This window comes from Hypanus sabinus, chromosome 11, assembly GCF_030144855.1.
Source record: "Hypanus sabinus isolate sHypSab1 chromosome 11, sHypSab1.hap1, whole genome shotgun sequence".
NCBI classification, from domain to species: Eukaryota; Metazoa; Chordata; class Chondrichthyes; order Myliobatiformes; family Dasyatidae; genus Hypanus; species Hypanus sabinus.
The window spans coordinates 21,884,700-21,900,865 of NC_082716.1; the positions used below are offsets into that span (position 1 = coordinate 21,884,700).

The 16,166-nt window shown below is 44.6% G+C and overlaps 1 protein-coding gene across 1 annotated transcript in view; it reads left to right on the plus strand.

Moving 5' to 3' along the window:
* The first annotated feature begins 4,501 nt into the window (after nucleotides 1-4,501).
* LOC132401760 (very-long-chain enoyl-CoA reductase-like) overlaps nucleotides 4,502-16,166 on the plus strand; it is a 110,845-nt gene continuing 99,180 nt past the window's right edge. Inside the window, exon 1 of the mRNA XM_059983934.1 lies at nucleotides 4,502-4,904. Coding sequence (XP_059839917.1) covers nucleotides 4,881-4,904 — 24 coding nt within the window. The 5' untranslated portion in view covers nucleotides 4,502-4,880. The remainder of the gene's footprint in view (nucleotides 4,905-16,166) is intronic.

Here is a 16,166-nt window from a genome sequence, read left to right on the forward strand (position 1 = left end):
CTTCTGATCCCTCTGTGAGGATTGGTATGTGTTCCTTCGTCTTACCCTTCCTGAAGACCACAATCAGCTCTTTTGACTTACTGACTTTGAGTGCCAGGTTGTTGCTGTGGTACCATTCCTCTAGCTGGCATATCTCACTCCTGTACGCCCTCTCGTCGCTACCTGAGATTCTACCGACAATGGTTGTATCATCAGAAAATTTATAGATGGTATTTGATCTATGCCTAGCCACACAGTCATGTATATTTAGAGAGTAGAGCAGTGGGCTAAGCACACACCCCTGAGGTGCGCCAGTGTAGATCGTCAGCGGGAGGAAATGTTATCACCATTCCGCACAGATTGTGGTCTTCCGGTTAGGAAGTCGAGGATCCAATTGCAGGGAGGTGTACAGAGGCCCAAGTTCTGCAGCTTCTCAATCAGGATTGTGGGAATGATGGTATTAAATGCTGAGCTATTGTTGATGAACAGCATCCTGACATAGGTGCTTGTGTGGTCCAGGTGGTCTAAAGCCATGTGAAGAGCCATTGAGATTGCGTCTGCCGTTGACCTATTGTGGCAATGGGTCCAGGTCCTTGCTGAGGCAGGAGTTCAGTCTAGTCATGACCAACCTCTCAAAGCATTTCATCACTTCTTCTCTGTAGGCTGTCTCATATTTATTTGAGTTTAGGCCAATGTGTAGCATCATCAGCAAAGTTAATTAGCAGATTGGAGCTGTGGGTGATGACACAGTCAAGAGTATACAGAGAGTAAAGGAGGGAAGAAAAGGAAAGAATTCCATGCCGGCAAGTGAGACTAGAAGAAATCTTGTTTGGTATGGACCAGTTGGGTTGAAGGACCTGTTTCCATTCTGTTTGTATCTAAAACTCTTATTAACCTTGGTAATAACATTCAGAATAAGTTTTTTTTAAGTTGATTTGTTGACACCGGATGGTTAGTTACTATATGCAGATAAATATTATGTATCTTTATCCATGATCGTGCTAAATGATTAAAAAAAAAGATAACAATATATTGCTCAGGAAATTGTTTAGCAAAACACATGTGAGAATTATAGAGAAATAACTGTATGCATTGCCTGAGTGGAGTCTGCGACTGCACGGCTTTCTTCTGGGTCACCAATTTCTTCCCACACCTCTGAGATGTGTCATTTGTTAGATTAGTAAGCTACTATAAATTGTTCATTGTATAGGTGGCTGCTGGGAGAATCCTTTGTCTCCCCATAATCTATTCTTTCACACATAACCTGAATGGATGTGTAAGAAACCATAGGCTCTGGGGAGATATGTGTATGGGGTTGATGGGAATGTTCAATATCTACGTTGGTAGCATGTATGGAAATTTGTCAGTCTTTGTTTATGTATAGCTTCTCATAAATTCTATTGTGCTTCTTTATGCTCCTGTAAATGAAAGGCAGTATATGGTAGCACAGTATTCAGTGCTGTGCAGAAGTCTAAGGCACATGTATATAGCTAGGGTGTCTAAGACTTTTGCACAGTACTGTAGTAATTTTATGTATTGCACTGTACTGCTGCTGCTGTAAGAAAACAATTTCAAGTAATCCGTGAGTGATGATAAATCTGATTCTGAAAAGGGTCTCTATTGTGGACTGAGAGTGGGAAGGGGGCAGGGAGAGTGGAATCATAGTTTTGAAAAGGGGAATGGAGAGGGGAGGGAGTGGGAAGCACCAGAGACATTCTGTAATAACCAATAAAACTATTATTTGGAATCAAATGACCTTGCCTGGTGTCTCAGGGGTGGACCTGTGCCAACCCCCTTCCCTTCTCTGCCACCTGTTCCACGCCCCTTCTGTGGCACTCTGCCCTTGCCAATCCCAACATCCTTTGCTCCCACCACATTTACAAACTCACTCTCTGCTCCATATTGGTAAATATAGTATTGTTCAAAAGTCTTATGCATGTGCCCAAGACTTTAGCACAGTGCTGTACGTACTTTGATTAAAAAATACTTTGACTTTGAAATGGATGAATAAGTTGGTGTTTTAGATTGAAGAACTTTTATCAGAACTGGAAAAGGTTGGAGACAAAGCGGTTTTTAAGATATGGAGGAAAGGAATGGAAAAGGAATAATAGAGAAAGTCTGAGGTAACATGAAAGGCAGAAAAGGTTACAAAGAGTGCAGACTATCAGAGAATGTAAAGGACAGGCATATAGAAGTTGAAGTCTGATTACCTCCAGGGTACATGAAGCGACGAGACTGGAATTCAAGGCCTAGTGTTTGGTGATCGGTTGGTCCTGCAGTCGATGCCGAGGATCAAGGTCTGGGGGTCAATCAGAAGACCAGGGGTCAAGGCCTGTTCGCTGGAGTCCCTAAGATTGCAAATCTCTGCGAGTCCACTGCAGAAGTTGAAGCCCAATGTTAGAGTTCAAGTCCGCTTGAGGATGGAGGCCAAAGACGGCCTAACCTGGGGCTGGGGGACTGTATGCACAGGGGGTGGGACAGGACTTGTTTTGCTGTGTTGTTTTGCTGCTTGTTGCATCTTGTTTTGTTGTGTTCTGTGTTGTTCTGCTGAGCAATGTGGGAATGCTGTGTTGGCACTGAGCAATGTGGGAATGCTGTGTTGGCACTGAGCATTGTGGGAATGCTGTGTTGGTTCCGGAATGTGCGGTGACACTTGCGGGCTGCCCCCGGCCCACCCTCGGGTGTGCTGGTTGTTAACACAAGTGATGCATTTCACTGTATGTCTCGAGAGACAGAAGATGTAGAACCATTATCGGAAATGAGGTATTGATTGTTCACTGACTGTGGCTTATGTACGTGGCACATGCTTTGAGCATAATGTCTTCATCTAGTATGATGCTGTCACAACTGGAGTCCGCAGGAATGATGATGTCAGCAAATAGCACTAGAGTGTTTATTGTTCCTTGGATCACCTCGTCGGAAGGATACAAGTCTTATTGGCTCAGACTAGAATACTGTATGCTGCAGTTTCATGTTACTGCACGCACACGCAATATAAAGCCTGTCCTGATGAACCTAGTAGTTAAAGACCAAAGTTAGAGAAGAACTTTTGGAAGCCCTACTTCTTTCTCCTTGGCATCCTGAATTGAATTCATATACTGTAGTTGCTGAAAGAATGAGTAATTAAAAATGTCCAGTAATCTATCTCTCAACATGGTCACAGACCCCAAGGCTTCATGTTTGAAATCTGTGACCCATTAGATATGCAATAAATGCCTTTTAAATATATTAATTGACATGTGCAGAGCAGAGTTGTACTTAACACCAAAGCAGGAAATGGCAGCATGGTAGTGTAACACTTTACAGCCCTGGTAACCTGGGTTCATTTCCCGCTGGTGCCTCTAAGGAGCTTGTATGATCTCCTTGTGACTGCGAGGACTTCCTCTGGACATTCTGCTGTCCTCCCCTCCCACAACCCAAAGACATACGGGTTACCAGGTTAATTTGTCACATGGGTGTAATTGAGCCCCACGGGCTTGTTGCGCTGGAAGAGTATGCTGTCTCTGAAACTGCTAAATATTTAACTTTCCTTTCATGTTGTGTTGTTGCATGTTTGATAATGCTGCTGTAAAATGCTTTGGCACGTTCTGTCTATATTAAGGATAGCAATTAATGTAGATTCATATGCAAAACAGCTCGATCGGGGTGGGGGGGGGAAGAGGGGTCGAAACATAAGAACATAAGAAATAGGAGCAGGAGTAGGCCATCCGGCCCATCGAGCCTGCCCCGCTATTCAATAAGATCATGGCTGATCTGTCCGTAAACTCAGCTCCATCTACCTGCTTTTTCCCCATAATTCCCTTACTATGTAAAACCTATCTAACTGTCTCTTAAATATATTTAGTGAAGAAGCCTCAATTGCTTCCCTGGGCAGAGAATTCCACAGATTCACCACTCTCAGGGAAAAACAGTTTCTCTTCATCTCCGTCCTAAATCTTCTCCCCTGAATCTTGAGGCAATGTCCCCTAATTCTAGTCTCCCCTACCAATGGAAACAAATTTCCTACTTCTATCTTATCTATCCCTTTCAAAATTTTGTATGTTTCTATAAGATCCCCTCTCATTCTTCTGAATTCCAGAGAGTATAGTCCCAGGCAACTCAATCTCACCTCATAGGTTAACCCCTTCATCCCTGGAATCAACCTGGTGAACTTCCTCTGCACTGCCTCCAAAGCCAGTATATCCTTCCTCAAGTCTGGAGACCAGAACTGCACACAGCACTCCAGGTGCGGCCTCACCAGTACCCTGTATAGTTGCAGCATGACCTCCCTGCTCTTGAATTCAATCCCTCTAGCAATGAGGGTCGGAGGAGGGAGGGAGAAGGGGAGGGAGAGAGGAGGAATGAAAGAGGAGTGGGGGAGGGGAGAGGGGGTAGGGTGAGGGGGAGTGGGAGGGATTGAGAGCGGGAGGGGGAGAGGGGGAGGGGAGGGGTGGGGCGAGGGGGAGGGGGTAGGGCGATGGTATGGGGGAGGAGGCGGGGTTAGAGGGGAGATGCTGGGAGTAGAGCAGTATTTAAACATCCGAGGTCATCTTCAAGGGACGATAGGGTTGTAGTCAAACACTCTCCTGTGCAGAGCTGATGTTGCAATCAGCGAGGGAAATCAGAAACAGTGCAAGGGGAATTGAAGACTGCGCTAAATTCTCGTGGAGTCATTGAGCCGGTGATGTGAGTGATGCTCCCATTCTTGGCCTTCAGTCACATTTCGTCCTTAGCTCCACCCTGTATAGAATTTCCCAGGGCCCAGAGAGGAGATGGTCAGGACGCGGTCCACTGCCAGGCACTCTCTGATTCCGACTTCTGCTCGCGTTACTCACCCGAGCTGTCAGCGAGCGCAAGCCACCGGGGTTACTCCTTAGATCACACGGAGGACCGGCACCTGACGCCCGGGAGCTCCTGCAGCCATGAGCCGGGTCAGCTTCTTCGAGGTAGGAAGAAAGGCAAAAATAGTGGCGGTTTTCTGCGTGGTATTAATGAAAGCGATCTGCATACAACGAAAGAGGGTGTGCAGAACTTTATCTCTAACATTTAGCGATGTACTGCTGTATGGAGTGGCTAAAAGTAGTGTACGGTTTACTGCTACACTGTCTAATTCAGACACACACTGTAACTGCTTGATACCCTGTCATTATGAATTGCACATTTAGACGGAGACGTAACGTAAAGATTTTTACTCCTCGTGTGTGAAGGATGTAAGTAATACAGTCAATTCAATTCAGTTCTGGGAGACGGAAACAGCTTGTAGCAAAGCTCTGTATTTCGGCGGAGTGGATGTCAGTATATCTCGGGTTCATTCAGACAGGAACTGTCGCCTCCTATAAGTGATTTCTGCATTAGTGTCAAGAATGCCAAAGCATGGACCAGTTTCTTGAAAACATTCACATTACAAATCCTGAATAGCACGAGAAAATATCTTGAATTATATGGAAGGATCGAAACTTTAATAAATGACCGTCACAATGAATGCATTAGTAGAACAGATTGATATTGGTGAATATGAAGAAATCACTGTGTCTTTCAGACAGCCAAAATACTTTGACTTTATTGGAGTTTGGGGAAATGAATTAAGAACTGGTTTCTAAATGCTGGAAAACTTTCAGGATTGCAATTGATTTTAATTCTAGTTCTGGTGTCTTGAGCATGATACAGTGTACACTAATAACTCTAGCCAATAAAACTCTCTCAGATCATATTTCCTTTGATATAAAAACACAGAACCATGTTGCACACAAAGAGCACGAGGCTTTTGTTCTTTGCCAACTTGATGAAAACCCTCAGACCTTGTCCTCTCCATCATTTTTAACTCCCCCCCCCCTCCCCAGGATTCATTCAATCCCCTTTTCAGAGTTGCTATTAAATCTATTTTCTTCACTTTCTCAGGCAGCACGTTACCTATCATGAATGGGTTTACAATGTAAAGGTGCCATTTAACCCACAATATTATTATCATTGGTCAAATTTGTTCTCCCCCCCTAACCCCTCCCCAGTTTAAATCTCATCTATCAGCCATTTTAGAATGTTCCGGGCTGGCTTTACACCCCCTACTCTCTGTAATCCAGCTGTCATTCAAAAGTACCCATGACCTAATGTCATGTCTCATGTCTCCAGTACTGAACTGGTTAAGTAACCCCTTGATTATGAATAAATTGAGTCTCATCTTTATAATCCCCATCCAGTCTTTTAACCCTCTGAGAGCCTCACTTCTCCGTTATCAATCATGTGCATTTGTAGATCATCAACGAGAAACAAAAAAAATCAAAATAATGGAAATAGACCATATGACAGGAGACCAGATTTAGGCCATTTGGCCCATCGAGACTGCTCCACCATTCTATCATGGCTGATTTATTATCCTTCTCAACCCCATTCACCTGCCCGTGACTTTCGATGCCCTGACTTATCAAGAACCTATCAAGCTCCACTGGCTTGGCTTCCACAGCTGTCTGTGGCATTGAATCCCACAGATTCACGATCTCTGACAAAAGAAACTCCTCCTCATTGCAGCATCCACTGAGAGGCTGAGGCAGGGACCAATCCTGTGCATTGGAGGAGGTCCAGGAGCCTGAAAACCACACTCTGTGATTTTGGAGCTGCCTCTTCCTCTCCACCGTCAGATTTTTCAGCCTGCCAGCAAATTCTTACCTTGAAATCAGAGAGGTCACTGTGTAGTTTATGCAGCTTTAGCCGGCTCGACAGCTCCCAGCCCTTCTTCAGCCCAGCGAGTGCGCTTCACTGCGTCAAGTGCGTCCACTTCTTCGGCTGCATTGCACCCGAGCTCGAGCTCAACCTCAGTGTCTGACTCAAAGGTGTTGACCGCTCTGAAATAGAAGCAGAAGTCATCAGAAATGCTCAGCAAGGAACAGTGACACAGAAAGGAGAGTAACTGCCTCACAATCTCAGTGATGAGGGTTCGATCCTGACTCCCAGTGCTGTCTGTGTAGAGTTTATACGTTCTGCCTATGACCAGACAAGTTTCTCCTGTGTGTCCCCCCATACACCGAAGACTTGTGAGTGTGTTCCGAGTGTTAGATGAGCAATAGAATCTTTGGGGAGTTAATGAGAATCAAGTTTAATATCTCTGGCATACAGTGTGTGGTAAAATTTGTTAACTTTGTGGCTGCGGTACATGCAATACATAATAATCAAGAAACAACTGTGAATTACAGAGAGTATATATATAAAATAGTTAAATAAGTAGTGCAAAAATAGAAATAAAAAAGTAGTGAGGTAGTGTTCAGAAATTGGATGGCCGTGGAGAGGAAGGTGTTCTCGAAATGTTGAGTGTGTGCCTTCACGCTCTGTTCCTCCTCCCCGATGGTAGCAATGAGAAAAGGGCATGACCTGGGTGGTGGGGGTCCTTAATGATGAACGCAGCCTTGTTGAGGCATCGCTCCTTGATGATGCCCTGGATGCTATGGAGGCTAGTGCCCATGATGGAGCTGACTACATTTACAACTCTCTGCAGCTCTCTTCAATCTTGTGTTGCTCCCCCATACCAGGTGGTGACACAGCCAGTTAGAATGGCCTCCATGAGACATCTCTAGAAATTTGTGAGCGTTTTTAGGTGACATACCAAACCTCCTCAAACTTTTAAAAAAATATAGCTGATGTCATGCCTATGGGTTACGGTAGGATGAATATGAATGGATGTTTGAGAACTTGGTGGTTGTGCTTTTACCTCTTTGGTGATCTGAGCTATATCTCTCTATGACTTGATGACTTTAGTGTCTGCAAAGCCAGTAAAATAATTAATTTTGCAGATTATTGACTAATTGAAAGTCATTGACCTGAGATATCGCACGTGCTGCCTGACCTGCTGAGTATCCACAGCATTTAGTGTGAGGTAGTTCACTCTGGTAAGTCAAATATGATGGCAGGATATAGCATTAATGGTAAGACTCTTGGCAGTGTGAAGGATCAGGGGGACTTGGGGTCCAAGTCCATAGGATGCTCAAAGCTGCTGCACAGGTTGACTATAGTTAAGAAGGCATACGGTGCATTGGCCTTCCTCAGCCACGGGATTGAGTTCAAGAGGCTGAGCGGTAATGTTACAGCTGTATAGGACTCTGGTCAGACCCCACTTGAAGTACTGTGCTCGGTTCTGGTTGCCTCACTATAGGAAAGATGTGGAAACTATGGAAAGGGTGCAGAGGAGATTTACAAGGATGTTGCCTGGATTGGGGAGTGTGCCTTATGAGAATAGGTTGAGTGAACTTGTCCTTTACTCCTTGGAGAAACAGAGGATGAGAGAGATTACATAAGATGATGAGAAGCATCGTTCATGCGGATAGACGGAGGCTTTCTCCCAGGGCTGAAATGGCTAACAGAAGAAGGCACAATTTTAAGGTGCTTGGAAATAGGTACAGAGGAGATGTCAGGGAGATCTCCTCTGTACCTAGATAGTAGTGAGTGCGTGGAATGGGCTGCTGGTGACGGCGGTGGAGGCGGATACAATAAGGTCTTTTAAGAGACTCCTGGATCGGTATATGGAGCTTAGAAAAGGGCTATGGGTAACCCTTGATAATTTCTAAGGTAAGTACATGTTCAGCACAGCATTGTGGGCCGAAGGGCCTGGACTGTGCTGTAGGTTTTCTGTGTTTCTGTTTACTCAACCAACCATTTGCAGGCATTTGTTCAGCTGCCAAGGTGTGAAGCAGTGGGATTCTCTTTTGAAACATTTCTGGCTATTCCAACTGATGCACAAGACTTTCTGCAGATGTGTGCGTGCGTACACACACACGCACACACACCCCCAACAGGTCAGGGGTCAGGCAGCATCTATGGAGAGGGATAAGCAGCTTTGGACACGAGTCTTGATGAAGAATCTCAGCCCAAAATGTTGACTTTTTATTCCTCTCTATAAATAAGGAGTTCCCAACCTTTTTTTGGATACCATTTAAGCAAGGGGGTCTGTGGAACCCAGGTTGGGAGCCCTGGTAAAGATGCTGCCTGGCCTGCTGAATTCTTCCAGCATTTTGTACGTGTGCTCTGGATTTTCTAACTCACCCCTCTTTTAAGATGTTTCTTGACACCTATATGCATCTGGACTAAGAGGTAAAATTTGGTACCCATTCTTTGTTTGACCAGAGTCTTGTGCAGTACCTTGGCAATTCTTTTCTTTATCAGAGATACTATATCAATTGAAGTTTAATATTAGGCACAAAATATTTTTTTCTCACCTCTGACGCTCATGCCAGATATCTTGAATCAGACTCTCTAGTTACTGACAGCTCTGCGAGTGGCAGCAGCAGACACTATTTACTGACAATTCTGCCAGCATTATGTGATTTTATTTTCTTAACTCTTTAACTCTCCCTGTGGGTCTTGTACCCCATTACAGATTAGGATTAATATCCACTCAGTGGCCACTTTATTAGGTAGCCCCTATATCTAAAATAGTGGCTACTGACTGTATCTTTGTGGTTTTCTGCTGCTGTAGTCCATTCACTTCAAGGTTCGACACGTTGTGCATCCAGAGATACTCTTTTGCGCACCACTGTTGTAATGTGTGGTGATTTGAGTTACTGTCGCCTTCCTGCTTGAATCAGTCTGGCCTCTCTCATTAACAAGGCATTTTCGCCCACAGAAATGCTACTCACTGGATTTGTTTTTGTTTCTCATACCCATCTTTGTAAACTCTAGATCAGGGGTTTCCAACCTGGGGTCCATGGACCCCTCAGTTAATGGCAGGGGTCCATGGCATGACAAAAGATTGGGAACCCCTGCTCTGGAGGCTGTTGTGCATGAAAATGTCAGAAGATCAGCTGTTTCTGAGATGTTCAAACCTCGGATCTGGCACCAGCAATCATTCCACGGTCAAGGTTATTAGATCACATTTCTTCCCCATTCTGATATTTGATCTGAACCTCTTGACCAGGTCTCCATGCTTTAATGCATTGATTTTGTGCCACAGAACAGGCTGAGGGTTAGAGGCCTGCATTAATGAGCAGGTGTACTAGTGTACCTAATATCGTGGGATTAAATTCTGCATTTATTCAAACACACCTTGTGTAATTGTATTGGTGTCCATGTGAATCCTGTATGGACAGCATTTGCAAGTGGTTTAATAAGCAAAAGTGACCATGGAACATTGTGATACCTCATGAATACCTCATGAAAGGTTAAAGTAGTCAGTCAGAGGGTCAGAAGTAAACGGGATTTTCCAGGAGGCAGCACAAGTGGTCACTACAATCAGAATGCTTACCAGTAATCTCTGTACATTTGAATCATTGTCTCATCTTGTGTATCTTCAGGACTAAAGTGTATTGTTTCCCGATATTGCTTTTACTTTTGTTTTGTATATTGTGTACCCGATTCATTATTGTAACCATGCATAATCCATTGAATCACAAAAGAAACAGATATTGGAAATTCAATAGTGATGATCATGGGGAAGAGTGGCACATGCCAGGAATCGACGAACCATGTGAGTGCTGGACCCCTGGATGAGTCCAAGCCGAGATAGAAAGGGATTTTATCAGTAAAAGAGTCAAGGACTGAGGAGGGAGCGAGGGAGAACAGGAAAGCTACTGCTTCTTATTGACCAGCGAACGATCTAATCATTGGAAGTTCCATTGATTAAGAATCTGTCGAAATCAGCAAGGAAGAGATTTTCAAATGACACTCTACTAATTCTGGGTAAATATAACTTTTAGAGCCTATGGATATGATCAGGAAATGTTGTTCTAGTTTATCAAGCCTAATTCCATCACAGTATCATTTATCTTCACATGCCATTAACTCCTCAGTTGCACAGCCATGAAGTCTTCTGGAGAAAAGCCAATTTATTAACATATTTTATTAAGGCTTTTGCCAATATCACTCCTTCACAATCACCATCCCCCTAGAGCAAGGGTTCACAACTGGGGATCCACAGACCTCATACTTAATGGTGTTGGTCATTGGCATAAAAAAAGTTGAGAACCCCTGCTCTGGACAAAGTTGGCTAATTAGATACACAATCGGCTTGATGGTAGAAAGCAGAGGGAGGTGTAGAAAGTTCCTTCTTGAACTGGAGGCCTGTGACTTGTTGAGTGCCTCTGGGGTGGATGCTGGGCCCATTTCTGTTGTCATCCATATCAATAGTTTGGATAAGAATGTACTAGGCATGGTTAGTAACATGATTCTAATATAGTTTGTATAGAGGACAATGAAGAAGAAATCAAAAATTACAGAAGGATCTTGATCTGCTGATTAAGTGGGCCGGGGAATGGCAAATGGAGTTTAATTCAGTCAGCATAGACCAGTTGGGCCAAAGGGCCTGTTTCTGTGCAATTTATTCTGACTTTTCACATGAAATGTACCCAATTTTCTACTCCTGGTTATTGTTAATTTTTTTTAGAAAAAAGATGCGAACTAAGTTGTCCTCTTCTGAATCTAGCCCTGGAGTGAACAAAAACTGGATAATAATCTGTATTTGTCCAAGCCACAGTCTTGTACAAAGGAAGACTACACTGCCAGTTTTTTTTTGTTAAAGATTGGATTTGTTAGTAACATGTACATTGAAACACAGATTGAAGTGCATCGTTTGTGTTGGGGATGTACTGGGGGTTGTCTGCAAGTGTCACCATGCTTCCGATGCCAACATAACAAGCCCACAACTTACTGATCCTAACTCATACGCCTTTAGAATGTGGGGGGAAACCAGGGCACCTGGAGGGAATCCACACGGTCATGGGGAGAACATACAGACTTCTACTTGACAGTAGTGTTATGCTAACCTCTATGCTATCCATTTTTAACTCTCTGTACTTTCTGAATCTGATTTATTATCACTGGCTCGTAAAGGTGAAGTTTTCTGATCTGCGGTGGCAGTAGAGTACAAAATTACCGTACATTTCAAAAACATATATAGTGCAATAAAAATGAATAACGAGATAGTGTTCAGTTTTGCAACAACCCCAAGACTGGAGTCCTGGAATTTGAATGTTTTATTAATTATCCTCAGAAGCAACAGGAAGTCCATTCTTGGTCTGGGGTTTAGTAGGATTTATCTAAGGCTTTTTTTCCTGTATTGAGAGAAGCCACTGAGATCAATGTCTATCTCTGGTGCCATCTGATATATGGATATTTTAAATGCTTCTGTTAAAACACTGATGAACTCTCATAACATTAGTCATGTTTAATATACTGATACTAGTGTTCATTCTGCTATCGTAATTGTCAACCATTAGTGAATTGATACAAAAACTTTTTGTCGGAACAGATTGAAATCAACTTCATATTCATGTTAAACTCCTGTCAATGTCCTGCATTAGCACACTTGTGCCAATTTATCGTTCAAGCCCATCTCTCTTTTCTGAAATCAAAGCAAAGATCCCAACACCAGCAGTTATTAGAATTAGGTTTAAATTTTTGCCATGCAGCAGCAGGTCATTGTAATACATAATAAAAACTGTACTTAGTGTAATTTAATATACCGTATATATTTTAAAAGTTAAATTAAGTAAGTAGTGCAAAAAGAGAAAAAAAATAGTGAAGTAGTGTCCATGGGTTTAATGTCTATTCAGAAATCTGACAGTAGAGAGGAAGAAGCTATTCCCGAATTGTTGAGTGTGTGCTTTCAGGATCCTGTACCTCCTCCCTGATGGTAGCGATGAGAGGAGGGCACGTCCTGGGTGATGGGGGTCCTTAATGATGGATGCAGCCTTTTTGAGGCATCCTGGATGCTGGGGAGGGAACTGCCCATGATGGGGCTGAATGAGTTCATGACTTGATGCAGCTTATTTTGATCCTGTCGGTAGCCCCCCCCCCCCCACCAGACAGCATGTCAGTTAGAATGCTGTCCATGGGGCATCTGTAGAAATTGTTGTCTTTGATAATGTAGCAAATCTTCTCAAAATCCTAATGAAATATAGCCACTGAATTGCCTTCTTAGTAGCTGCATCGATACGTTGTGCCCATGTCAGATCCTCAGAGATGTTAACACCCTTTCCACTTCTGATCCCTTGATGATCACTGTGTGTGTTGCCTTGTCTTACCCTATCTGAAGACCACATTCACTCCTTTGGCCTTACTGACATTGAGTGCAAGGTTGTTGTGGTGACACGACTCCGTTCAGCTTCTGATGTTCCCTTCTACTTTTTGAGAGCAGGGACCTCGTTCTCCTATTTCCATCAGTTATTCTCACACCTTCCCAACATGAGGGGTTTCAAAGCTCCAAAGTAATGGGTGATATTGTTCATAATAGAAACTGTTCTACATAATTCACAAACATTATCATTGAGTTGTGTTCTCTTTAAGAGTCTCAGTGACTTTGTTTTATTCATACTGGAAGTAAAGGGCTATGGATTTTGTTAAGCACATAAAATGACTCTTGCAAGTTATATTCATAAAATCCTACATTGGTGACCCCGACACTCTCAGACAATTCCTGTGTTACTCAATGTCGACCAATGCAGCCACTTTGAAGCTGCCAGAGTTTTGGGAGCAGTGCAAACGTGGTTTGCACAGGCGGGAGCCCAGTTTGTGCTGTGAGAGATACCAAATTTCACAATGTCGTAGCATTGCTAAGTAGTTCCACTGGAGCCAGAGTGGTCTGTCTACTAGACCATCTGCCTGCATGTGATAAATACGTCACTCTGGAAACTCACCTTCTTCAGACTTTTGGGCTGTCAGTCTGAGTGAGTACATCCTGGGTGAACTTATGGACCATGTACTATCTCTCCTGGGCAATCACCATTCTTGTTTTATTTTGAAAGAACTCTTTATGCAATAAGTGGCTGATCAAGTTTGTACAGCTGACACTAAGCTTAGGTGCCCGATAGGCGACACTCGGTCAGGTAGAAGTGCATCGTTCCTCCTCCTTTCACTGTCTCAGTAGGCCTCCGGCAGTCTCACGCCCATGGCTCCAAACCAGATGACGCCAGGTCTATGTTTTACTCACGCGTGCTTTGGCTCAAATGGCAAGGAGTGCCAACTGCCACGCAGCTTCGACGGTGCCAGTGCATCAGAAGGTAGGAGGTCTGTGAACACCGTGGGCAGGGTCACCTATTGTTTCAGGGCGATGCTTCCTGTGTGACACGGGCACTCACGTGAGTGTGCGGCCAGCGTTGCCCAATGATTACAAGGTGGAGAGCAACGGGACCCTTGCTGAAGGCAGGATCTGGACTTGTGAGACATGACACATGATGCTCTGCTTCAGTGGGCGATACTACACGTGGGACTTTGTCTAAGACATGGGACATGTCCTGTGCGCCAAAGGACTGTTAGTAGATCTTCAGAACTGCCAGCTTGTGGTTGCAGAGGGCCTTGTGTTGTTACCTTGTACCCCCAGTAAGTTCCCCACAATGACTCTGTCTAGTGCATGCACCACCACCTGTGAATTCAGTCTGCTCCTGGCCGAATTCCCAAACCTCACCAAGCCAACGTTTTCCACTACAGTCACAAAGCACCACATTTCCTCAACCAGCTTGACAGTCCATGTCTGTGCACGTAGACTGAACTCAGAAAACTGGCCAGCACGAAGACTTGAGTTTGCTAGCATGGAAATGCTTGGCATTGTACACAGGTTGAGTAGCCCTTGGGGTTTAGCACTCCATGTGGTCCCTAAGCCCGTTGGTGGTTGCTTGCCATGCTCCTTAATGATGCCGCCACTCCCAATCGTTACCTGGCCTCACATATCCAAAACGTTTCTGTAGATTTAGCTGGAAAGATACTTTTTTCTAAAGCAGACTTAGTCAGGGGGACCATCAGATGCTTGTGTGTGCGGAGGATGTTCTCAAAACTGCTGTTACAACCCAATTTGGCCTATCTGAGACTCTGCATGTGCCATCTGGGCTGAAAAATGCAGAACAGACTTTCCAGCAACCAAGTGACTTTGTTAAAGACTTAGCTTTTCTTTTTGTTTAACTGGATGACATACTTGTCGACATCGCATCCAAATTTGAACACTTACCACATCTCTGCACACTTTTCAAGTACTTAAGTCAATACGGGCTAATTATTAACCCCATTAAAAGCCAGACTACTGTTGACTTTCTCTTTCTGTGGATAAGGTGCAACTCCACTGCCGCCAAAAGTCACTGCTATAATGGACTTAGCACTGCCCTGCACTACCAAAGCACTGCAAGGGTTTTGAGGTATGGTGAATTTTTATCACCATTTCATTCCATGAGCTGTTGAACTTATGCTCCCCTTATATAGTGCCCTTGAGGGCACTGCCCCTAAGTGCAAGCTTGAGTGGTTGGCGAACTTGACCAAATTTGATGACACCAAACGAGCTCTAACCGACACAACCCTACTGGCTTGCCTGCTCCCCAATGCACCTGTAGTCATCACTACTGACATCTCGGTCTATGCTGTGGGTGCTGTCTGAAAACGGATGGAGGCATGTGGCAGCCACTCACCTTCAGCCGGCAGCTCTGCCCCTGCCCCCACCCCTCCAGTGGAATTACAACAAGATTGGCCACAAACAAGAGAAAGTCTGCAGATGCTGGAAGTCCAAGTAACACAGACACACACACACATCAGCATCTATGGAAAAAGTACAGTGGACGTTTCAGGCCAAAACCCTTCTTGGTCTCTATCTTCCCGTCTGCCATTTTCATTTTCTACTGGAGGGTCATCATTTCACAGCTTTTGTTGACCACAAACCCCCGCCCCCCCGTGCACGTAACGGCCGAAGCGCCAGACCCTTGGTGTGCATGGCAGCAATAGCAGCCGGCCCGCATTTCGGAATTTACGACCGACATACTCAGCGCGTCAAAGGGAGGAACGGTGCTGCGGCTCTCACGGCTCGCCGCTGATGCAGTACACATTGGGGTTATTGGCAGCCGACCAAGTTACCAACCCAAAGGTCCAGGCTTACAGACAGCGGGCACAGGCCTGTGGTTGGCTGACACCATGTTCGCGGACGCAGGGATTTCTGTCCTGTGCGCTGTCCCAACTGGTTGCCCTTGCCCCATAGTGCCTGCAAACTGGGGGTGTGCTGCTTTTATCTCCACTTACAGCTTCTCGCATCCAGATGGGAAGATTTCATGGAAACTGGTTGTCTTAAAGTTTGTGTGGCATGGCCTTGGGAAGGACGTATGAGACTAGAGTGCAGCCTGTGTTGTGTGTTAGTGGGCAAAAATTAACTGTCAGATTTGGGCACCATCGGCACCTTTTGAGGCCCCTGAGTGACTGCTTGACCACGTCAATGTGGACCTGGTTGGTCCTCTCCTTGTCCTCCTGCAGTTTCTCGCATCTCC